At 40.6% G+C, this 24211-nt stretch overlaps 2 protein-coding genes across 11 annotated transcripts in view; one reads left to right on the top strand and one right to left on the bottom strand.

Moving 5' to 3' along the window:
* The window catches only part of DYNC1H1 (dynein cytoplasmic 1 heavy chain 1), a 43138-nt gene extending 24718 nt beyond the window's left edge, over positions 1–18420 (top strand). Inside the window, exons 42-78 of the mRNA XM_068682741.1 lie at positions 16–179; positions 366–495; positions 1254–1387; positions 1652–1766; positions 1884–2045; positions 2122–2336; positions 2423–2627; positions 2767–2940; positions 3036–3155; positions 3287–3407; positions 3547–3742; positions 4384–4501; positions 5465–5680; positions 6238–6450; positions 6565–6692; positions 7066–7219; positions 7992–8138; positions 8218–8368; positions 8569–8822; positions 8996–9130; positions 9238–9332; positions 9418–9592; positions 10615–10690; positions 11269–11429; positions 11709–11820; positions 11902–11962; positions 12347–12470; positions 12811–12924; positions 13181–13351; positions 13564–13781; positions 13989–14092; positions 14483–14694; positions 15407–15560; positions 16358–16500; positions 16905–17073; positions 17508–17635; positions 18039–18420. Of these exons, the coding sequence (XP_068538842.1) occupies positions 16–179; positions 366–495; positions 1254–1387; positions 1652–1766; positions 1884–2045; positions 2122–2336; positions 2423–2627; positions 2767–2940; positions 3036–3155; positions 3287–3407; positions 3547–3742; positions 4384–4501; positions 5465–5680; positions 6238–6450; positions 6565–6692; positions 7066–7219; positions 7992–8138; positions 8218–8368; positions 8569–8822; positions 8996–9130; positions 9238–9332; positions 9418–9592; positions 10615–10690; positions 11269–11429; positions 11709–11820; positions 11902–11962; positions 12347–12470; positions 12811–12924; positions 13181–13351; positions 13564–13781; positions 13989–14092; positions 14483–14694; positions 15407–15560; positions 16358–16500; positions 16905–17073; positions 17508–17635; positions 18039–18167 (5598 nt within the window). The 3' untranslated portion in view covers positions 18168–18420. The remainder of the gene's footprint in view (positions 1–15; positions 180–365; positions 496–1253; positions 1388–1651; positions 1767–1883; positions 2046–2121; positions 2337–2422; positions 2628–2766; positions 2941–3035; positions 3156–3286; positions 3408–3546; positions 3743–4383; positions 4502–5464; positions 5681–6237; positions 6451–6564; positions 6693–7065; positions 7220–7991; positions 8139–8217; positions 8369–8568; positions 8823–8995; positions 9131–9237; positions 9333–9417; positions 9593–10614; positions 10691–11268; positions 11430–11708; positions 11821–11901; positions 11963–12346; positions 12471–12810; positions 12925–13180; positions 13352–13563; positions 13782–13988; positions 14093–14482; positions 14695–15406; positions 15561–16357; positions 16501–16904; positions 17074–17507; positions 17636–18038) is intronic.
* A 713-nt stretch (positions 18421–19133) lies between these two features.
* Positions 19134–23991, bottom strand: LOC137856882 (uro-adherence factor A-like). Of its 10 annotated transcripts, none has more exons than XR_011096842.1 (6): positions 23793–23991; positions 22511–22578; positions 21966–22108; positions 20595–20654; positions 19840–20388; positions 19134–19684 (listed from the first exon to the last, which is right to left on the bottom strand). XR_011096842.1 is itself a non-coding variant. In XM_068682747.1 (6 exons), the coding sequence occupies exons 2-5, from the start codon at positions 22565–22567 to the stop codon at positions 19846–19848; spliced, it is 714 nt and encodes a 237-aa protein (XP_068538848.1). In that variant the 5' UTR covers positions 22568–22578; positions 23793–23991; the 3' UTR covers positions 19134–19684; positions 19840–19845. The 10 variants fall into 10 exon arrangements, 8 of the variants coding, with proteins under 8 accessions (XP_068538848.1, XP_068538849.1, XP_068538844.1 ...); XR_011096841.1 differs by having other exon boundaries at positions 21966–22105; XM_068682747.1 differs by having other exon boundaries at positions 22055–22108.
* Between the last annotated feature and the right edge of the window lie 220 nt (positions 23992–24211).

Raw genomic sequence — 24211 nt, 5'->3', positions numbered from 1 at the left:
TACTTGCATTTTTAGGAGAGATTCACTCAAGACACACAGCCACACTACATCTATTCACCTCGTGAAATGACTCGATGGGTGAGAGGTATATTTGAAGCATTAAGACCACTAGAAACCTTACCAGTTGAAGGCCTTATCAGGATTTGGGCCCATGAAGCTTTACGTCTCTTCCAGGACAGGTAAGAAACATGAGATGGGGGGCTGTAGGGGGTGGAACTTGAGGACAGGACAACAAAAAAACAAGCACAGAATGAATTTTCCCCTACTCCTCCAGCTTTCATTTGCAGACCAAACTTCATGTTATGTAGCTGGAGCGTATCCTTCCACTACAGTATTTGTAGTCATGGATGTTTTTCTTTATCCAGACTTGTAGAAGACGAAGAGAGACGCTGGACTGATGAGAACATTGACATGGTTGCTCTGAAACACTTCCCCAATATTGACAAGGAAAAAGCTATGAGCAGACCTATCTTATACAGCAACTGGCTGTCAAAGGTAATAGATTAAAAAATGGAATACTTTGGGAGCAATTGACTGATGCAGCTTTTATGACTATATTAGCATGACAATCAGTGTCTGTAATTTTATTAGGCTGATCTCTGAGAAGTTTTTACTATGGATATCTGAAGTAAATTACTACAAAGTTAGTAGCTGTTATTGCAAGGATGCTGTTGTAAGATCTACCACAGCATATAAAGGCAGTTTGAAATAATGTTTCTCTAGAATAGGGTAACACTTCCAGAAAGTTGCTGGCATTTACTGCATATGGAATCTCTTGGATAAGGTGTGAGCTTCAAACAACTCTGATAGTGTAAATTGTATAGTGGACTGTCTCACAATCTGAATTGATACAGCTGGGCAATCTGTAGAAATCCTGCTGGATCAAGGCAAAGGTCCTTCTAGTCTGCTACCCTTCTTAGGCATTTATTGTTGGTCAGGGAAAAGCTGTTTGGATGGGGAAGTGAGGGGAAGCAAGTCTTGCATGCTACTTCCCAGTCTCTTTGGTGTCTGGCAGCTCAGGCTCAACTTATCATAGATTCAATGTTTCAACCCCATGCTGGTGTCTGTGGCCCTCTAAGCTGTGGGCAGACATGCTCCTGGGCAAGTCAAATGTGTACAGCATTTTTAAGTTTTTGTTAGGGGATTGCTTTATTAGATACTCTAATACTTCTGCTTTCATCTAGTAAACAATTGTTTGCTAAGCAAAATACCCTTAATCTTAACATCCATACTGTATTGACTGATTCTTCTAGGATTATATTCCAGTGGATCAAGAAGAATTAAGAGACTATGTGAAAGCTAGGCTTAAAGTCTTCTATGAAGAAGAGCTCGATGTACCGCTTGTTCTGTTCAATGAAGTCTTGGATCATGTGTTAAGAATTGACCGGTAAGTTGAGACTTTGGTTGCTGTTCATGTACATCTTATTTAGAGACTTTTTCTAAAACAGAGAAGTCTGTGTAGAGTCTAGGAAAGGAGCTTGATCCCATTCCTTTCCATAGACAACCTACTTCTGCCCTTCAGAGAGCAGGATCCTAGCTAGAGAGATGTGTGTTGTCAGTTGTAGTGCTAGCTTGAAGTATAGGTGCTCAGGGAAAAACTTGAGTGAGTTGATAACATTTGACCAAACATACTCATTTGTTCTTTTTTCAGAATCTTCCGTCAACCACAGGGCCACTTGTTGCTCATTGGAGTCAGTGGAGCAGGGAAAACAACCCTCTCAAGATTCGTTGCCTGGATGAACGGTTTGAGCGTCTACCAAATTAAGGTTGGCATGCTAGTTTTACTCAACAAAGACTGTGTCAAAACTCATGCTTCCTAAATATCTGCCCCTAAGAAATCCCACTAAAAGAAAACATAAATAACAAATGTTAAATCTTTCCAGGTTCACAGAAAATACACAGGTGAAGATTTTGATGAAGACTTAAGGACAGTACTGAGACGTTCTGGCTGTAAAAATGAAAAAATAGCTTTCATAATGGATGAGTCAAATGTATTGGATTCTGGATTCCTGGAGAGAATGAATACTCTCCTAGCCAATGGAGAGGTAAGAAGATTTTAAGTAAATTCTTTAAGTGCCTTTTTACAACTGTAAGATACTACAAAATTATCTTTTGAATTAGGTTCCGGGTCTCTTTGAAGGAGATGAATATGCCACCCTCATGACTCAGTGTAAAGAAGGAGCACAGAAAGAAGGTCTAATGTTAGATTCACATGAAGAACTCTACAAATGGTTCACCAGCCAGGTTATTCGCAATCTCCATGTCGTGTTCACTATGAATCCATCGTCTGAGGGCCTGAAGGATAGGGCAGCTACCTCTCCTGCGCTCTTCAACAGGTAATTGCTGTATATCTCCCTGTACATTATAAATACTATTAAAACAGTATTTTTGGGAAGCCTTCACAAATGCTTTTGTATTTCAGGTGTGTCTTGAACTGGTTTGGAGACTGGTCAACTGAGGCACTGTACCAAGTTGGCAAAGAGTTCACGAGCAAAATGGATCTTGAGAAACCAAATTATATCGTGCCTGATTACATGCCTGTTGTGTATGATAAGCTACCACAACCGCCATCACACAGGGAGGCTATTGTTAATAGCTGTGTGTTTGTTCATCAGACTCTTCATCAGGTATGTTTGCTTAACGTTGCTGAACTTGTGCTGATTGCTATGCCACAGCATCGTGCACCAGTTCCCTAAAAAGCATGATTTTTGGCACTTAAATAGCATTAAAACCAATGCATAATCAACAATTCCTTCTTCCCTAAAGGCTAATGCTCGTCTGGCAAAACGAGGAGGCAGAACCATGGCAATCACACCACGCCACTATTTAGATTTCATCAACCATTATGCCAACTTGTTCAATGAGAAGCGAAGTGAATTAGAGGAACAGCAAATGCATTTGAATGTTGGCCTTAGAAAAATCAAGGAAACAGTTGACCAGGTACTTATCTTTAAAACTGCCTTTTATAAGGCTTGGAGTGATAAAATAGATGTCCATGTTTAGTCTGAGTTCTCCAATCTTACTCTCTGTCTTAGGTGGAAGAATTGCGGCGTGACCTAAGAATAAAGAGTCAGGAACTGGAAGTGAAGAATGCAGCAGCCAATGACAAGTTGAAAAAGATGGTGAAAGATCAGCAGGAAGCCGAGAAGAAAAAGGTAAAAATCTTTGTTAAATCTCTGTAAGTAGTAAATATTCTTGTTTCTAAAACATTAGAGCCTATAGAGCAAACACTTAAGGAAGTTCAACTTGTAAAAAGCAGTGTTTTCTCTGTGAAACTTCTACCTAGGTCATGAGTCAGGAGATCCAGGAACAGCTGCACAAGCAGCAGGAGGTCATTGCAGACAAGCAGATGAGTGTGAAGGAAGACCTTGACAAGGTGGAGCCTGCTGTCATTGAAGCTCAGAATGGTATGTGAGCATATGAAAAGATAATACTTCCTTTTTGGAAGCTTGAAGCATTTTTATAGATCCACAGTACTTGAACAGACCTCACTAACTGTTTGTTTTCCTCCCAATCAACTTTCATCACCTTTCTGGCATTGGTTAGCTGTGAAGTCAATAAAGAAACAGCACCTGGTAGAAGTCCGTTCTATGGCTAATCCGCCTGCAGCAGTGAAGCTGGCACTGGAGTCCATCTGCCTGCTGCTCGGTGAGAGTACAACCGACTGGAAACAAATACGATCCATCATCATGAGAGAGAACTTCATTCCAACCATTGTTAACTTCTCTGCTGAGGAAATCAGGTACAGTGCAAATGTGCATTATGTGGATAAACCATTCACAAAGGCGTGGTAGGTTGTAATTGGACTTTTTCTTAGTCTAATTGCTTTAGTAGCACTGGACTTCTTTTGAGACTGATTTACTCCTGCATGTAAAGATGGCTTGTAATGTAGGTGGTACAGGAAACAGACCACTGCAGCAAAGGTGTATCATGCACACTGGGACGAAACAACTGCTGTTGAAAAACTTCAAGGCAGAATTTCAAATCTGTATGCTGCTGTGCAAAGCCATGTTATTAGCTGAAACTAGTTTTCCAGGAGTAACTGAATTGGTTGTTCAGGCTGACCTAGGTATCCTAACATCTGAGCAGGTTAGAAGAGTACAGACCTCCTGAATTCCCTTCCAACCCCAAATTATTCTGTGATCCTGTGAGCAGTTAAGCAGTTAGTGATCAACTAGTTACAAGAATATGTTAAATATCCTTATATTGCTGACATGCTGATACAATTTCTGACAATTTCTGATACAATGTCTTGAACTAATTAAAACATCAGCAAAATTGCTAGGAAATATTCTTGCCAATTGCGAAAGGTAAACCACGTTCTGAAAACCTACATGCCAACATTCAGTGGACTCATGCTGTCTCTAAAAACTTCTCTTGCAGTGATGCCATCCGGGAGAAAATGAAGAAAAACTACCTGTCGAATCCAAGTTACAACTACGAAATTGTAAACAGAGCATCGTTGGCCTGTGGGCCTATGGTGAAATGGGCAATTGCACAGGTAAAGTCAGTACTGTGGGAAAGCAAATGGAATGTGAAGAGTGAGCCTGAAGGCATGTGACAAGGGTCTAAAGGCTTTGAATTTACCTCTATTCAGCTAAACTTTGCAAGCTATTTTGCTTCAAAGACATTGGTAGAAGGTTCATATGGATGCATTTGGGTTGTGTAGTACTGTGCCAGAGAACTAATTGGCAGTTGTGGTATACTTTTTGTGCCAAGAAACGTTTGCTTTACAGCAAACAGTAGGTGTTTCTTTCTCTATAGTGTGATCTTACAGGACAGTTACTTTGAGTTTTCAGCAAGACAAATGCTGGAAAATGCACTGCAGTCCTTTTAGTGAAACTTCTGCTGTCTCCATCTAGCTTCACAGTAGGGTATGCTCATGGGCAGCTCTGTTAAGGTCTTTTAGTTAGACTTTTCAGTACTTGAATGGTTTTCTAAAGGAAACAGGTTTTGGGGAAGGTGCCCCCAGTGTGAGATACCTGAGGGTGGTTTTACTCACCTGCTGATGTTCAACACAACAGTATGCTTGGCTTGCTAAAACTGTGGCTTCTATGAATGGTAGCAGTGTGTAGAAATTCAATTTAGCTTCAGTCTTGCCAATTGCTCCTATCTTATTTGTTCTGTGGCTTGGCTATTCTAGGAGAGGCAGGTGACCTCAGTACTGGCATGAACATCTGCTTAAGTATTTCAGCAAAACAGTGTCACACACTAACCTATGTGGTCTCAACCTCTTGTGTGTCTACAGAACAATTGCAAAATTGCTTTTGTTCTTGGACTTGGTTTAAACTAAATCTTAGAAATTGATAGACAGTCCTTAGTTTCTGGTAAGCCACCCTTAATTCTTCTACAGATCGCAGTTACTTAAGATTGAAAAGATGGAATTGCTAGTGTATTCCTGCATGCTGGGGATGTTAACACATTTCAATTTAGAAAGCATAAAGGACTTATTTACCGTTTGCAGCTTAACTATGCTGATATGCTGAAAAGAGTAGAACCTCTACGCAATGAACTGCAGAAGCTGGAGGATGATGCCAAAGACAACCAACAGAAAGCAAATGAAGTGGAGCAGATGATTCGTGATCTCGAGGCCAGCATTGCACGTTATAAAGAAGAATACGCAGTACTGATTTCAGAGGCTCAGGCTATTAAGGCAGACTTGGCTGCTGTAGAAGCAAAAGTAAGACCTTTTATGATTTTCCATTCCTTCACCTTAGACAGTTCGAAATTGAACCATTCTTCAAAATTCCTTCTGATGAGCAAACTGGGCTGCTGCTTCTTTACAGTGCATATGAGCTATCTCTTTCATCCCTAGATATCATCAGCTCCTTAAGCTATTGAAACTTGGCTAGAGTTAGACATGTCAGCTCATGTTGCTAGTCAATTAACAAGACAGTTCACAGCAGGCGTAAAATAAACGGGAAGCCTTTGGAAATAGTCATGCTTGTAGTGTAATATTGCAATTGGACTTTTATTTTTTTTGAAGAATTTCTTCATGTATTTGGTCTAATCCACTAGCATGTCACTACTACGCCACTACTTAACCTTTTAAACTCTTCAAGATAACAGTTGAATACCAACATAGTAAATTAACACTGGAGTGTAGAAGCACAAATTTAATTTAATTCTAAGCTTTTAATTTTAAATTGGAATTTGATTCAGTATAAGTAGTGTCCCTGGAGACATTTAATACTATAAGAAAACATCATCTAAAGACACTGCTTCACTTACTTCTAGGTCAACCGTAGTACAGCTCTTCTCAAGAGTCTTTCTGCTGAACGTGAAAGATGGGAGAAGACAAGTGAAACTTTCAAGAACCAGATGTCCACTATTGCGGGAGACTGCTTGCTTTCAGGAGCTTTTATTGCCTATGCTGGTTACTTTGATCAGCAGATGCGTCAGAACTTGTTCACTACATGGTCTCACCATTTGCAACAAGCAAATATCCAGGTAAGAATAGCATCATGACAACTTAACCATAAATCAATTCTCTGTAACACCTAAAGAAGTTTTAAGATTGCTAAGAATCTCTAGTCAAATACTAATGGTATGTTCTTCTTGCAGTTCCGTACAGACATTGCAAGGACAGAGTACCTTTCCAATGCAGATGAGCGGCTTCGCTGGCAAGCAAGTTCTCTCCCTGCAGATGACCTGTGCACTGAGAATGCCATCATGCTCAAGCGGTTCAACAGGTATTTCATTCTGAGACGCAGAATTCTAGAACAGCATTATCACAGCAGGCAGGCTCTTGTGCCTTTCAAAGAATTCACAACTCTTTCAGAGCACTGTTTAATTATTGTGAGAGCTTTTAATGTTTATAAAAGCTACTCAACCACATGTAAACACAAAAGTTCTCACTCATCTCTGCTTGCCTCTTTTGTTGCACTTAGGTGATGACTTAGGTTGGCTTGAACTGAAATCTGAAATAAGTCCTTGAACTTGTCCAACATTTCTTCATATGCAAGCTTTTAGAGTTGTGACTAACAGTGCAATCTAAATTCATAAAAATGCTTAGTTGTTTGCAGTCAAAACCCAAATAATGAGTGTGTTTGATTGTTAACTTAGGTATCCATTGATCATCGATCCCTCTGGGCAAGCTACAGAGTTTATCATGAATGAATACAAAGACCGTAAGATAACTCGTACTAGTTTCTTGGATGACGCTTTCAGGAAGAACTTGGAAAGTGCACTGAGATTTGGTAACCCGCTTCTTGTCCAGGTTTGTTCCATGATCATGTAGAAGCTACTTACAATTCTTGAATTCTGCCCTGTGTACTAGAAAAATTAGCAGTTTTTCTGTTAGTAAGATGCAAATAACTTCATTTTCCAACCATTATTAATTAATACTGAGTAGAATGTGAAGAGTTAGTCCTGAGAAAAATAAAACTAGTGAGATAAGCAGGCAGAAGACACTACCTTTTTCTACTATTTCAAGATCAAATGCTTTTATTTTCAAGTGTTCTTTCCGTACTTTCACTCATTTTAGACTTGAAGCTTGTCTATTCCTTTGTTCCCACATGCTGTCTCTGCTTATAGTTAATAGTGGCTAATATGCATAGCTATCCAGAATTAAATCTACTCTGAGTAGCAGGAAGAACTTTCAGTAATACAAAGAACTAGGCAACTAGGAATAGTTGGCTTCCGCTTCTGAGATTTTTTGTTTCTTAGCATAGAAGTGGGAAAATAAAGGGTTAGCTCACAGATGAGATCAGCAACTGTTGCTTGTGCCGCTTAGAATAGGGCCTATTATGCATTAATACTAACACAACCAGACCATTAACAGTGCTCCCCTACTGAGGCCTTGTATGGTAATGGCCTAAACTCTGGGCTTGTGTTACTCAGCTACAAATCTAAAGCTTCTGAATGTGATCTGTATTCCAAACTGAATGCACATTGATCACTACCGGACCATTAGTTGTAGCTGGATTGGGATTGTTAGCTAGAGAACACTTGGAAGTAACAAATTCTCTCTCACACATCTCTGTTTTTAGGATGTGGAGAGCTATGATCCAGTTCTGAATCCCGTTCTGAATCGTGAAGTCCGGAGAACCGGAGGCAGAGTTCTGATTACTCTGGGAGACCAAGATATTGATTTGTCACCATCCTTCGTTATCTTCCTCTCCACCAGAGATCCAACAGTAAGCAAAACTCAAAGCTGTCTTCTTTGTAGAAATGGTATGTCAGTGAGCTGAGAGTTTTTTATGTTTCCTGTGATAGGTTGAATTCCCACCAGACCTCTGTTCTCGTGTTACGTTTGTGAACTTCACAGTAACTCGCAGCAGCTTACAGAGCCAGTGTCTGAATGAAGTCCTGAAAGCTGAAAGACCAGATGTTGATGAAAAACGCTCTGATCTCCTCAAGCTTCAGGGTATGCTTACCAAAATTGAAGTAACTTCCTCCTGTTCTGAAAGGATACAGTAGTTTAACTCTAGTTTAGTAATACGCTATGAAACACCTTTATAGCTGATACCCTTGCTTTTTTAGCATGGCCAATGGCAAGTCATACACAATTCCTGGAAAAATAGCACATCTATACAACGTATAACCTAATTTTTTCTTCTAATTAAGGTGAATTTCAGCTGCGCTTGCGCCAGTTAGAAAAATCCCTACTCCAGGCACTTAATGAAGTGAAGGGACGTATCCTGGATGATGATACCATCATTACTACTCTTGAGAACCTGAAGAAGGAAGCAGCAGAGGTTACTAGAAAAGTAGAGGAGACTGATATTGTCATGCAAGAAGTGGAGACTGTTTCTCAGCAGTACTTGCCCCTTTCTACAGCATGCAGCAGTATCTACTTTACTATGGAGTCACTGAAACAGGTAGGATGAGTGCTCCTTCCTGCCAGAAGCCTCGTTTATTTACTATTCAAAGCTTAGTAGGTACTTCCTAATTCCAGTCCCAGCTGCCATGTTGCAATTTTATAGGCATATGCCGTTGACCATCAAAACTGGTGGAATTCTAGAGAGGAAACCAAACTCTTTTTGTTTTTCAGATACACTTCCTGTACCAATACTCTCTCCAGTTTTTCTTGGACATCTATCACAATGTCTTGTATGAGAACCCAAATCTGAAAGGAATCACAGACCATACTCAGCGTCTCTCAATCATCACAAAGGATCTCTTTCAGGTTCAGTATTTTATTCAGCAGATGTACTCAATTTTTGAGGGGCCAGAATTAAAGGCCCCTTTAAGAATTAAATCTTTATGATACTAATTTTGCTATTTTCTTGGTAGGTGGCTTTCAACAGAGTGGCACGTGGCATGCTGCATCAAGATCATATAACATTTGCTATGTTGCTGGCCCGGATTAAACTGAAAGGCACTATTGGGTAAATGTTCGTTTTCTTACCTCACTTCAGTTGAAAAACTATTGAAAAGGCAACATGGAGTTAAAGCCTTCTTTTCCCTTACTAGGGAGCCTACATATGATGCAGAATTCCAGCACTTCTTGAGAGGAAAGGAGATTGTACTAAACACTGCATCTCTCCCAAAAATCAATGGTTTGACTGTAGAGCAAACTGAAGCAATGATGAGGTTGAGCTGCCTTCCTGCATTTAAGGACCTTGTTTCAAAAGTTCAGGCTGATGAGGTAGGTGTTGGCTGGGTTTTCTTCTGCATCAAGCTACTTGGTTAGGCTTTAGGGTTTCTGCTTTAAGAACTTCATTCTATGAGTAAGGTCTCCCAGTATGAGAAAGGAAGCCTTACAGATTAACTAGTTGTGGTCATTGGGAAAATGTGAATGTTCTTCATTTGTAATCAAGCTATGAAACCTGATTTGTAAATACCAGCACTGTTCATCACTCAGCCTTGGAAGCAGCTTATTCATCTCACTGTTAATCCAATCTTGCAGTCGGCTTTTTTGCAGACAGAAAGCGTGATGTCTTATCACATCACAGTGATACAGTAGAAAATTATGCAGTAGAGGGGAGCAGCCCTAGCCATACATACATTGTTATGGTGGGCTCTTGAAGAATTATTGAAGAGTTAAAAACTTGGTAAATGTGATTGTCCAAGTGCAGTTTTGCTCAGGGAAACATTCATACCAGTTATTATCAACAAGCCTTGGAAAACACCAAACTGCATGGAGTGTCAGACAAAATGTGGTGCTACATTTAATGTTTGACTTTAGTTAATATGACAACTAGTCTGCTATAGCAGTGCTTCTGTTTAGCACTGTTAGCCCTCACTAGCTTTGCAAGACTTATTTGTAGATGGAAGCTCAACTGCTGCATCTGGTACTCAGCTGAAGTTTTTATACTAAAGATGGATGGTAGGATGTGAACATTAAATGGGAAAAATCTTACAAAGTTGTTGTACATTTCATTGATTAAACATTTAACTACTTACTATTAAAAAAAAAACTTGAAGGGATTTTGCAAATGCAAGGCTGTTAAAGCTTGGATTGTCTTAAATAAAACCTTACATTAGCAATCTTCTGTTGCTTACTGAAAGCTGGTATGTAGCTGAACATTTCTTCAGTGCATTAAATTCTACATTTTAAGGCTGAAATTTAAGATCTCTGTTGCATCATGAGCAGGACCTAGACCATAAAGCACAGTTTTGGTGCCATGAAACTCCATTTCAGGTATTTTGCATTTTCTTTTAATACAGCAATTCTGTATCTGGCTGGATAGCAGTTCACCAGAACAGACTGTACCGTACCTTTGGACTGAAGAAAAACCTGCAAGTAAGTTAAGTTGCACTATTATCCACACCATTCCTAATTTACTAACTTCAACCTAGGGAAAACTGACTAGATTTTAAAGCAATTTTAAAATAGAACTGGAATTTGGACCTCAGTGACTCTGAAAATCATGAACGTGGGATTGCAGCAGAACCGTAGTCTGGTTTTATTTTTAAAAACAACAATAGCAGGTTATTGAATGAGTGAGATGATGTGAAGAGATCTGTTGTCTCTGGAAGCTTAAAATCGTAGCATGGCACTTCTAGACTATAGGTATTGTAAACAAGTAGCATTTTGGTACAGTCATGAAGCATCCTGCTAAGGTAGGCTTTTAAAAGGCTCATAACATGAGACATTGAGCAGGTAATTAAAATGTCATGGAAAGCAAACCCACTGAAACGGGTGCATTTCTTTGGACTGACCAGGTGAACACAGAATATAAGCACTCCGTTATTAATATGTTGCAAAAGATCTTTCATTTAGTTTCAGGAATGAGACAGGAAAAATTGAACGGAGAACTGAGAAGAGGTAGGTGTTGGGGGTTGGTTTCTTACCTGTCCAATTCTGTTTCCCCTTTTCAGCTCCTATCGGACAGGCCATACATCGCTTGCTTCTGATCCAGGCCTTCCGTCCAGATCGTCTGCTGGCAATGGCTCATACCTTCGTTTCAACAAATCTTGGAGAGTCTTTCATGTCCATTATGGAACAGCCCTTAGATCTGACGCACATCGTAGATACAGAGGTAATCTGCCTGTTTTTGGAAGGCTAATTTCCTGATGTAATGCTCAGTGCCAGTTCACATGAGGTCCACCCTGAGTAAACCTGTTCACAGAACAATTCTACTTAACAATTCTGCCCATGGTATGAAGAATGGATTGTTTTCCTGTTTGTTAACAGGAAAAAATAAGAGTAACATAACGTCTTTAGCTGGCCAAAGGGAAGGAAGACTGAGCTTACTGCACTTGTTATGTATTCATGTACTTACTGACTGCTTTGTATCTTTAAATTTACTGTACAATAGGTGAAACCTAATACCCCTGTGCTGATGTGCTCAGTGCCGGGTTATGATGCCAGTGGTCATGTTGAAGACCTTGCAGCTGAGCAGAACACACAGATTACTTCTATTGCCATAGGTAAGAACATGCCACTTCTCATTATCTAAGCATAAATTAATTTGTTAGCAGTAAGAGTTTAAGCAACCTTCTGTCTTTTAGGCTCTGCTGAAGGGTTTAACCAAGCAGACAAAGCAATCAACACAGCAGTGAAATCTGGAAGGTAAGTTCTATTTACTTGTAAGCCAGAATACTGTCTAGTAGGAAGGTGAATTGGGTTGGGAGGGGAATAAGCTACTGGCTAAATAGACAAAACTGTGAAGAAAAAACAGTCCCAATTTTCTGAACTGAAATTTAAAATAATGTAAACACAACTATTTACAACTGGTGTTTAACAAGTATTTTCAAGGAGAGAGGTAGGTTGTACCCGCAGAACAGGAAAGTTAGCTAGTTACAGCAGTAACTGATTCTATGTAGAAGAAAGGTTTAAAAGAGGGAGGAAAACCTGTAGCATTACTACCAGATTCTGTTACTCTTTGTGGTGATAATAACTAGGATAGATAAGTTGTATGCTAAAAAGCACTCGTTTTGTTTAAAAATTTCATAGATGGGTAATGCTGAAGAATGTTCACCTGGCTCCTGGCTGGCTCATGCAACTGGAAAAGAAACTGCATTCCCTGCAACCTCATGCTTGCTTCAGACTCTTCCTTACCATGGAGATCAATCCCAAGGTAATGCTGATCCAAAATATGATGCTCTGGTACAGCAATTGGCCTACAGAGTCAAGAACGCTACCCAGGGAAGGATTTGTCGTTACTGCCTTCCTGCATTAATAGAAGGAGAACAAATGTTGCCAGAGTAGTTACTAGCCATGGGTTTTAGTAACTGAAGTGTACCTGAACACTTCATAGCATTCCTTTCACTGATTCCCCCACTCTCCCAAAGACAGGCAGGACTTCGCTGTGTGTTTACAACGAGGTTCTGGGGTTTTGAAGGTAATGCAAACTGTGCTGTTAGAAGGACTTAATTTAGCGAAGGCTAAAGGAGTTGGGCTTACCTTTTCTCTTCTAGGTGCCAGTGAATTTGTTACGTGCTGGCCGAATCTTTGTGTTTGAACCTCCTCCTGGTGTAAAGGCAAACATGCTGAGGACTTTCAGTAGCATTCCAGTTTCTAGAATGTGCAAGGTAAGGCTGTGACTTGTATGGGTAAAATGTAAATGTCAGGTTATGTTATGAAAATTGTACTTCAGAAAGATGAAAAAATGTCTTGTTCACCCAGTAGTAAAATAGTAGTTGTTCCTTCTGTTGATAGAACATACACAATTCTGGTAGCAATCTAGCATTAAATGTGACATATTCTAGCCAGGCTATTATTTGCAGGCTTTGATTTTTATCAATTCACTTGGGTAATAAGTGTATTTTTTTTTCCTCTCCTTCCTAGTCTCCAAATGAACGTGCTCGTTTGTATTTCCTCCTTGCCTGGTTCCATGCAATTATCCAAGAGCGTCTGCGCTATGCTCCACTGGGTTGGTCCAAGAAGTATGAATTTGGAGAATCTGATCTGAGATCTGCCTGTGACACAGTAGATACATGGCTGGATGATACAGCAAAGGCAAGTAGTCTTGTGTACACGAGGTACAGATAGAATTTAGGTTACTTAAGATCTTCAGTTGAGGAAGTCTGTTCTGGAAACCTTCAGCAATGTAGATGAGTTGGCTGAAGTAAGCTGGTGGCAACTTAACCTAGTTCTTAAGTTCGATTCCTCTAGCAGAGGAGAGGTGGAAAAGATGCTTTCCTGCTAATTACATTGCATTTTACTCACAGGGCCGCCAAAACATTTCACCTGATAAAATCCCCTGGTCTGCATTAAAGACACTGATGGCACAGTCTATCTATGGAGGCCGCATTGATAATGAATTTGATCAACGTTTATTGAACACTTTCTTGGAGCGTCTGTTTACTACTCTGAGCTTTGATAGTGAATTCAAACTTGCTTGCAAAGTTGATGGACACAAAGATATTCAGATGCCAGATGGAATCAGGTATCTTTTTCCTTATCCTGATCTCTGTGTACAACTGAAAAGTTTTTTTGTTTTTTTGTTTTTTTTTTTAACAAAAACACATAAAGCATAACCTGTATCTTTGTGTGCTGGAATTTGGCTGTGTAAACATTTGCCTTGGGCACAGAATTACTGTGCTATTATGACTGGGGGAAGCTTTGTAATGAATACCAAAATTCTGACTTCCAGGCGTGAAGAATTTGTCCAGTGGGTTGAGATGCTGCCAGATACACAGACACCATCATGGCTGGGCCTGCCAAATAACGCAGAGAAAGTTCTTCTCACCACACAAGGTAAGAAACAGAACTTTAACAATGTCTTACATAGATAGGAAAGCTGATAGTTGAACTAAAAAGCAGAAGAGAAATAAAAGTCCTGCTGAAGAATTCAGTTTTCCCCTCCACTCTCAACATAGTTTAACCTCTGCAATTTAAACACTGTCATTTCAGAAACTTACTAGTTCATTTGTGAATTCAAAAGCCAGTTACATTCAGCCTTCCAAATGTCAAGGTCCCATCTTCATTCTGGAAGGCCTTATTGTCTACTCTGGAAACATTTGCAACTAGACAGTTTGGAATCTTAGGTCTAGACTGAGGGAAAAAAGTCCTATTTCTTGTATGTGGTAGGTTGTTTTCATTTTGATGACAGTGCTTCTGTGACTAACAGCATATTTTGTGTTTTAGGCATAGATATGATCAGTAAAATGCTGAAAATGCAGATGCTAGAGGATGAAGATGATCTAGCTTATGCAGAAACTGAGAAGAAGACAAGAACAGATTCTACATCAGATGGTCGCCCAGCCTGGATGAGAACACTGCATACCACAGCCTCTAACTGGCTTCACCTTATCCCACAAACTCTGAATCATCTGAAGCGGACTGTGGAAAACATTAAGGTAAGAATTAAGTTTTATCTAACATGGACATAGGAATCACACAAGCTCTAATGTGTGAAATAAGTGCATTTTGATTTCAAGTACCAATTAAGCTGTTGCACAGGATAGTGGAACCTGCATTGATGCTGATTCTGACTGCCATAGCCCCGTGTATGCCCCACTGGGTTTCATGAAATGCTCTTAGAAGTTGGTCCTGTGTTTTCTGGGGAATTCTTTAAAGAAGTACGATGGTAAACTGCCTGTCACAGGTACTGCTTCTGAAGCTTCTCTGTGATCAGGTAGCAAGAAACAAGTGCTTCCTTTTGTACTTGCAGCATACTGACTATTCTTTATGGCACTGCCTTTACAGCCAGCACACATTACTTTGTGTTAAAGTTCAGTGAGAGGAGATATGGCAGCAGCTTCTGCTAAGTGAGAACAAATTGCAAGGGAAAACTCTTGAGATCTGGACAGGATTAATCGAAGCACTAACTCAGGAATAAGCTCATTGAAATTGAATATGGCTGTGATTGCCAAACTGCTTCTAAAGGTTTAATCAAGGATGGTAGGTAAGACCCTTTTGTAGCTGATGACAAGAAATCCACAATTGTTTGGAAGGTGTCAGTACAGGTGGTCTGCATTAATTGATTAACTAAAAGTCTTCAACTACCAGTTTTCCAGCAAAAATGTTGAATTTTGATCTGTAGCTTACTTTAAATGCTTTGTCAATCAGGATCCTTTGTTCCGGTTCTTTGAGAGAGAGGTGAAAATGGGAGCTAAGCTGCTTCAGGATGTGCGTCAGGACCTTGCAGATGTGGTTCAAGTGTGTGAAGGAAAAAAGAAACAAACCAACTACCTGCGTACGCTTATAAATGAACTGGTGAAAGGTATGGTAATTCAAATTGGTATCTCCCAGGTTGTAGCTTGCCACTTGCACTCTAAGTTAGAAGCTGTTATGCTCAGCAGCTTAATGCCAATCCCAATTTCCCTCCAATTACCATTTGGTACAGGCAGCCCTTTTGAGTTGAGCATAAAAATCCAATTGGCTTAGTTTAATATTACCTACCTCAATTTGAAATTCCAAACTTCTTCAGGCAGTTAAATTTTCAGCTTAGAAATTAAGCTGCTATCTTTCCAGATTCTTTGTCTGTAAATTGTGATGGAACAAAGTTGCTAATACTATAAAGTGAGTAACATTTCTCCTAATAAAATCACTTGGCAAATATTTTAGTCTTCTAAACTTCCGTTTCAAGATTGTAGGTAAATTTATATTTCAAGTAATAGTTGAAGATCAGTTGTTGAAGTACCATTCAGATGTCTGCTTTGAACAAAAAGGTTTCTTAAAATGATGTAACTTGGCCTGTTCAGTTCTTTATAAAGCATTCAAATCTACAAGAAAACTTAAAGATACGTTAATACACTGTATATCTGTGTGTTACTAAAGTTGCTGTTGAAGGGTTTCTGTAACTGGATGGTATTTTAAGTACTTAACCTGGAGGCCATCCGCTTTGAAATCTTGTTAAATGCTTTCACTTTCTTTAGGAGCCTTGCAGTAAATGCTTGTGTCCCAATCTAACTCTTAAATGGCTATTAGGAGAAAAAGAGAAATGGTTAAAGTCTCAAAATAGTGCACAATTGCAACCTGTATGCAAGCAAAACTTAATTTCAACCACATTTTCCATAGGTATTTTGCCTCGCAGCTGGTCTCATTACACAGTACCAGCTGGCATGACTGTTATCCAGTGGGTGTCTGACTTCAGTGAACGCATCAAACAACTGCAGAATATTTCCCAGGCAGCTGCCTCTGGTGGAGCAAAAGAACTAAAGGTATCTTAAGATGGTATCATCTAGAGGTTATATCTAAATTTAGGTGCATATCTACTTTATGGAGTCTTCATATCAACACTTCTTACAAGTTCATTAAGCAGAATAGCTTCATTTCTCCTAAATGTGGTTGCGAATACTGTTAAGTGTCTCCTGATACTCTAGTGAGACCTAGCAGGGTTAAGTTTATACGGCTTAGAGGGGAACGATATTTTTAGGGCAGAAAATGTATCCATAGAGGAAAAAGCAATTCAGCAGTTACATAGTTACTGCGTAGTATTCCAGCAGCTGCAGCAGGAAAATTTTAATGGAAATTTAGATTGATGAAGTAACATTTATGATAATCACTAATTAATACCACAGCCACATGCATTGATAATCTTTTTCGCCTTCCCCCCCTTAAATAGAACATCCATGTGTGCCTTGGAGGCCTGTTTGTACCAGAGGCATATATCACTGCTACACGACAGTATGTTGCCCAAGCAAACAGTTGGTCCCTTGAAGAGCTCTGTCTTGAGGTCAATGTTACAACTACCCAGAATGCGGTCCTGGATGCATGCAGTTTTGGAGTGACAGGTAAACTTACAGTGGGAAGAAGGAGGTCCTTGTTCTACAGTACTTTTAGAAGCTCCTGGTGTTAAATGGGCTGAATTACATAAACAAGTCACATCATTGCAAGAGTTAATAGACGCTTTTTGAAGCTGTTTGTTTAAAGATCTTGTTAATAGGGAGGTGTTTATAATGGTAATAAATCCCAAGATTCAGATCAGTATATGTTTAAGTAGTATTAAGAGAGTGTATCTTTTACTTTACAACTTCTCTGTTTGGAGGATATGAAGTACTTCTAGCACTTTTAGTGGACTTAACAGAGAACCAGAATGGCCATAGTTTAAAACATCTTGCAAAACTTCCATAGATTAACATCACAGCCCTTATATGATACACGGGGAGACTTGCTTTGTCTGGATATACGAAAGCTGGTGGAACTCTAAAGTGTATTTCAATTACAGGCCTGAAGCTTCAGGGAGCTACATGCAGTAACAACAAGCTGTCACTTTCAAACGCTATTTCAACTGTACTGCCCATTACACAGCTTCGCTGGATCAAGCAGACAAATGCTGATAAGAAAGCAAATGTTGTAAGTATTGATAAAATTACTTAAGTATGTATTAAAAAAATTATAATCGTGTCTTCTTGTGGCTGTCCAGCCAATAATATTTTTTTCTGAAATGCTACCTTTTTTCTGACACCACAAATAAAATTATTCTAATATTCTTAGTGTCAGAGGGTAGCATTGACTAGGTCTTTCCTTTGTAGGTAGGTAAGAGGAGAGAGCATTCAAAAATACTAATGCTGTGTTCAAGACAAAGCTTCATATGAATAAATTAAAGAAAGCTATGCTTTAAAGTGAATGAACAATGCCTGTTGCATATTGAGTTACCTGAGACTAAATTCCTCTCATAAATACCACCTAGCGGTATAGAAGCTTCTTGCACTCTTCGGCTGCCTTGTGTAACTCTTCTGTACTCATTTTTTTCCAGGTGACGTTACCAGTTTATCTGAACTTCACTCGTGCAGATCTGATTTTCACAGTGGACTTCGAAATAGCCACCAAGGAAGACCCTCGCAGCTTCTATGAACGTGGTGTTGCAGTTCTCTGCACTGAGTGAAAAACTTTTTGTTTGGTAATACTGTAGCCCTTGTCAGTCTTCTGTGTATTCTTCACCTATACTTTGTAGCTGATATGGTTAGGCTAGGTTGGCAGATGGATTTGTATGAAGTTGACTAGAAAGAACGCGGGAGTGTAGCAGAAAGCTGGTAGGCCGGATTTGTTCGAAGGAAAAAGCGTATGAGACTTTTAGATGGTTATTGACATGTGGTATTAGTTGGATCATATTATCTGAAATAAAATCTATAGCAAGATTTCTGACTATTTCTGGAATCATTCTGGTGACTAGTCTGGAAAAACTACTTACGATCTTCTTAGAGAATAACAAGTAATAAATAAATTGGTATTCAAGCATAGTGTTGACTGTCACACAGCTCACTGAGCTAACTCTCAGCACCAAGAACCTTATATCTAAAACATAGAAACAAGAACATTGAAACAGAAGTCCTTAATGCAGCAGGACAAGAAGCCTGACATTATGTGCCATGAGGTCAGATATTGAATAAGATATTCAAACTGGCTCTTGTTTGACGTAGGCTGCTTTTACATAGCTGCTGAGATGCATTCAGAAGCTAGACTATCCTAAACAAGACTTCCTTGTCCTACTGACTATAGGGGTTTTTCTTTCTTAAGCTGCTTTTATGGTAATATAAGGCTCCAGTTTCCTGTCTCTTTAACCCAGGAAGATAGCATTAGATTTGAATGTCTAAGTAGTGTTACCCTGTGGCTTACATACTTTTCAATATTTTCTCCTTATTGTTTGTTTTTTTTTCTACTGGATTATTTCAGTAAACACCTGGTTTAAGTAAAACATTCAGTAGATGGATTGGATGCTTACTTGGGCAAAAGGCTCTGAATTTTAAGATATACTTGCTCTAACCACTTTGTTTTGAGGTATATTTAAAACCAACTACTTATCTCTAAACTGAAGGGGAAAAGTTACTTTAATAACATAATTATGCAGCTGTTAATGGAATGGTACAAGCTACCTTTATTAGTTTTTTTTTTTTTAAGAGTCTGAAATTAATCTCTTTCAGTCATGCAAAATGAAAAGTTTCTGAACACTTACAGAATTGGTACTGGCGTATTTCAAGCAATCGTGCTTCTGCAGTTATAGTCCATTTATGTGGAAAGGAAACTACTAAAAAGATTATCATCAGGCAGGGAGATCAGAGAGAGGTTTTACTAACTGACCTCCCATCTGCATGCACCACTTCTGCAGCTTGTTCTCAGTAAGGAAGAGGAGTACTTACAGATACCATGTTCAACTTTGCATTGTAAATTCTAAACTGGCAGATGTACTGAGCATACATAACAAAAATATTGTTCAGAATAGGTAGGAACATATATATTAATAGCACAAGTCAACAGCACTGTGTTTAAAGAAAAAAGAAATGAAAGCTAGATTGCTACATTCATTACAGCTTAACGTAATTGTTTGTAATCAAACCTGTAGAGTCGTTCAAACAGCTGCTACCCTCCTGCCACACAGCAGATCAGACAAATGAAGAACAAACCCTGTGGAGTGAAACAGGTGAGGGGTAAGCAGTAGTTATGGAAAATCAACAGCAATTTAGTCACTCATCTTTCCCTCCTCAACAGACCCTTGCAAAAGGAATGTCTACCAGGTTCACTTTTTAGAACACAGAGTTCTTTCAACTATATATTCATACCTCAGGTTAGATAGCACGAAATTTCTTTCTTCGTAGTTTTTCACCAGCACCCTCTGCAGTGGAAAATCCTTGTTTTCTTTTAATTAGTAGCTGTTTGGATATTGTTTCAGAGTCATCTGTTAGCATGGTTTGTGAAACACTATCACCTGGACTTGCAAGCAGATCTGCGGAGGCTGAAGAATGAGTACCCATCAGTAAGGAACGGTCAGGTGTCAGCCACATGGAGGGAAATGCTTCTGTGGCTCTAGACAGTTCAGAGGATTGTGACAGGCTTCTTGGGAAATCCTTCTGTTGGGTAGAAAGTTCCAGAGGTGCTTTACAGTCAGTTGCTATCTGGGTGTGGATTTCACCAATTTTTGTTTCTGGACAGAGCCAATGCAGAGTTTCAGGGGAAGACTCTTCATCTTCTGAAGGATCAGCATCCTCCAAAGCCATCGCTTTTGAGGCACTGTTCACCCATGGTGCAACTTTTATACTATTTAAAGAATTCAAGCTGCAGTCAGAGTATACGGATGCATCTTCTGAATCGCCATCATAAGGATCTAGAAACTAAAATAGAGGTCTTTATAAATATGGTGGATGCTTATTTGTGTGGAAAAAATACAGAGTAACATTCAATGGGCTTAAAAAACTCTTCAGTGTAACAAGTCATAAACTTACTATGGAAGTGTTGTTTCTCCACACAATCCCACCCTGTATTATAATTTTTGGGTTGCACACTGAGAACAAGGCTTCTGTATAATAGCTGAACCTACCTGTGATCCCTTAGAGTCCCTTGCCTTCTTCAGTCCTTCAGCAAGCAGGCTAGGCACGACCTAGTTAAGAGAAGTTTACATAGGTTTATAAAACATCTTCCCCTGAATTATTGATGGCTTGAAGTAAAACTAAAGCAGATAAAAACCTAGAGAAGAAGCCAGATTGTTGTGTGTGTGTCGTCCCACGTTTCCCCCCTCCCCCCCCCCCCCCGCCAAAGTTAATAAAAATATGTATCAGACAAACTAACTTCAAAAGGCCTGGTTAAAAAGAAAAAAAAAAGAAAAAAGCACTAAAATAGACTGAGGAGAGCTATGGTAAATCCTCCAGCACTTAAGGTGTCACTATGAAGAGAACAATGAGTAATTGTATACCCTACTACCAGAAGTAAACAAAATCAGAATTTAATAATAGAAAACATGTAATTTAGAGGTTAGAGAGCTTTCCCTTCAAATTAGGTCACCTTTTGTTCTTTTACGTTAGGTACAATCTGAAATTCACCTTCATTATGAATTTTTACAACTAACAAAAGTTCCCCTCAGGACTCACATAGCACAGACCCTGTCTCAGGGCAGAACAGCAGTCGAGGCCCTGGCAGGCTCCGTGCTTCCACAATACTTATCGGAGCTCTTGGGGGTGCTCATTTTGCACACTACGCCTCCAGGTGCTGACAAGAGCCAGTAACACGCAGTATTTCTGTAAGCTTGGTTTAAGTGCCAGTGCCCAGATACAGAAACTTACCTACAAAGTTCCCAAGATCAACAAAGCTCAGAGCTCACAGCAGTAATTATCGCTATGTTCTGCTGTGTTTTGATTTCCACATCACAGACATAGGATGCAAACACAGATTAAGTTCACCAGGATTTACCAACACATGCTGGGGAGGGGAACGGACAAAAAACCAAGCCAGATCTCTACTCCAGAATCAGTTGTGTTTGTTTTTTTTTCCTCCTATTGATATTAAACACACCGCTTTGACAGACAGAACAGCGTTCAGGAAGTTGGTGATACTCATAACTGCCACACCAACAGAGCTGCTCTCACTCTCATCTGAAGTTAGCATTTACCAGGCAGAGTCTCTGCCCAGCCCTGCAGAAACCCAGCCGCACCAGAGCCACCGCAAGTCAACCACCAGAGAAAACCTAGGGCAGCTTTATGCATGTTTTAGCAGGGAAAGTATGTCAAACCTAGTACTTCCCTGCCTTACTCCCACCCCACCCCCTTCCTAATTTTGCTGAGCTTATTAACAGTTGGAAGGAAGAGCCTGATGAACCAAACGGTGTTGCGGGGTTTTCTGTTTTGTTCCCCTGCCCCCCTTTTCTTTCACAGTCACAAGAAAGAACCCCAACAACCGCGCCTTGGACTCTCCCTACTGAGATCAAAGGCAGGGAAGAGCAGCGTTGGATGCCAGGCGTTACAGACGCTCATCACCATCAAAACACCCCAGAGACTTGAGCCTCACCTCAGCGCTGGATTCAGACTCTGACTCTGTACTTGACTCTACGACGCACTTCTGCTGTGGAGGAAGAAAGGGAAGAAATACTGCCCAGAGCAGAACTTCAGGCAGCTTTGGGCCGAAACTGAAGTTCTAGTACAAACCATAGATGCTGTGTTTTTCCAAAGCTTTCAGCTTTTCAGCTTGTCTTTCCAAACATCCCACATTTGTGTTGCTGATTGGGTTGTACAAGCAAGAAAAGGGAGAAAATGGAAGCCCTTTATTCTTCCCCCAAAAGCTTCCTCCCTCCTTTTTTGTTGCTTTGCAGGTGATACCATTTGAATTGATTATTCACACATGTTCCCCATGAAATATTTTCCAGCACAGCTATCTGCACCATCAGGCTACTGACAAAGCAGCTAACTAAAGCTAAATTACAGTTTAACAGGGGGATAAAGAAATAGCAATTAGAATAAAAGTTACCATGTATTTATGTGCCAGTCTTTCTATGTAGTCCGAGCTTTTAACAGAATTCTTCATTTCCTGAGCATCTGACAAAACAGGAAGAGGGTAAGAAAATGCATTAGAGAAAGCTCTCATCGATAAGTTTCCTAGACATGGTAACTACCTCTGTGCTAGGAAGGTTTGTAAACCCTTCATAAAGTCTGTGTTAAGTTACTAATCACAGGCAGCTGCTGTTAAACAAGAAGCAAGCCCTGTCTTCTACCACAACAACAACTGGATTCACTGGTTATTTGTGCAGCGTGAGAAAGATGCACATTTTTTGAAGAAGAAGCTTACATTTGGCGAAGGATTTTTTTGTTTTGTTTTTAAGAAGTGGCACTACAAGACCCTCAAAGAAGTGCCTGTGCTCAAGAAACCAGACTAGGCTAGAGAAAGCAAACACAAAGCCACTCTCAGCCACCCTTCCTCCCAGCCCTCCCACCCAGCACTGGGGTGCCCGCACACCCCCTGCCCTCCCCAGGGGCTCTGCCTGCAGGAGATTCACCTCTCCCCAGCCCCTCCGTGGGCTGCCCAGCCCGATGCCGCCTCCGCTGCCTCTTCTCCACCAAGGCCATCTTCTTCCAGCACCCGCACCCTCCTCCAGGACCTGCACCCTCCTCCAGCTTTATATGCCTGGGTTCCCAGCCCCCTCTTGCCCCCGCTGCTCACACCTGCCTCCCTGCTCAGCTCCCCCAGCACAGAAGCACCTCTCTCTGCTGAGAAAGGTGGAAGCAAAGCAAGGGCAAGGAAGGGTGAGGCCTCCTGGCAAAGTGCTCTCTGCCACAACCAAAGGCCCCAGACTCCTCCACAAAAGGAGTTCACGAGAGCCGGCCGTGGGGAGATCTGCAGAAGCAATCTACAGAGAACAACACGGTTGTCTGAGCCTCTGCTCACTGCATTTTTATACACAAAGCACACCTATAGGCAGACAAGCACACGCATTTGCAGTTGAGTTTACAAGGCCTGGCAGCCAGAGATGTATTGCACCCCCTCTGCTCTCATGGATTTATTTCCTGTAGCCCCTGTGCATTCACACGGCCCTCAGAAAATGACCAAAGGAGCCTGAGAGCCAAGGGTTTGTCAGTGGAGCCAGCAGCCGGTCATCGCTCTGAAAAAACACCAGGAGACACCAGAGGGAGAGCAGCTGCACCAGAAGCTCACAGCACACCCCAGACACTTCTGCTCCACCCCTCCCACCAGCTGTACACCTAACTGCATGCACCTCTCTTCTCCCCTGACAGCTCCTCTTCCACCTCCTTACCTTCTGTGCCCAGGCTGAGACCAGTCTAGTAGTTATCTCCCCTCTTTGGAGCCTTCAGCTGCTTCCACATCTGAACAGAGACCAGTCAAGAGCCTCCCACACCAGGGACGTGGGATCGAAGAAGTGCTCAGTCAGTGCTTGCAGCTCCAGCTGATTTGAATGAGCACACACGGCCACCAACATGGCTTAGAGAACTTTCTCTTCCAACAAGCCTGCCCAAAGAACCTACTAATGCTTTATAAGCAACGCGTGTCAGCATAAGGACCCATCAGGTGGTAATCAAGACAACTGTTAGTCTCTGAGGGATTACAGGTGAAACAGTGACATTAGGAATCGCATCTTCCCTGCACAAAATATTTTTAAAAACGCAAGATGGGACTGCATTGTGGTGAGAGTGGTTTTACCTGAGCTGATCAGAC

The sequence above is a fragment of the Anas acuta genome, chromosome 5 (genome assembly GCF_963932015.1).
Source record: "Anas acuta chromosome 5, bAnaAcu1.1, whole genome shotgun sequence".
In the NCBI taxonomy this organism is placed as follows: domain Eukaryota; kingdom Metazoa; phylum Chordata; class Aves; order Anseriformes; family Anatidae; genus Anas; species Anas acuta.
The sequence above is the reverse complement of the archived record's forward strand: the minus strand, read 5'-3'. Positions and strand labels throughout refer to the sequence as shown.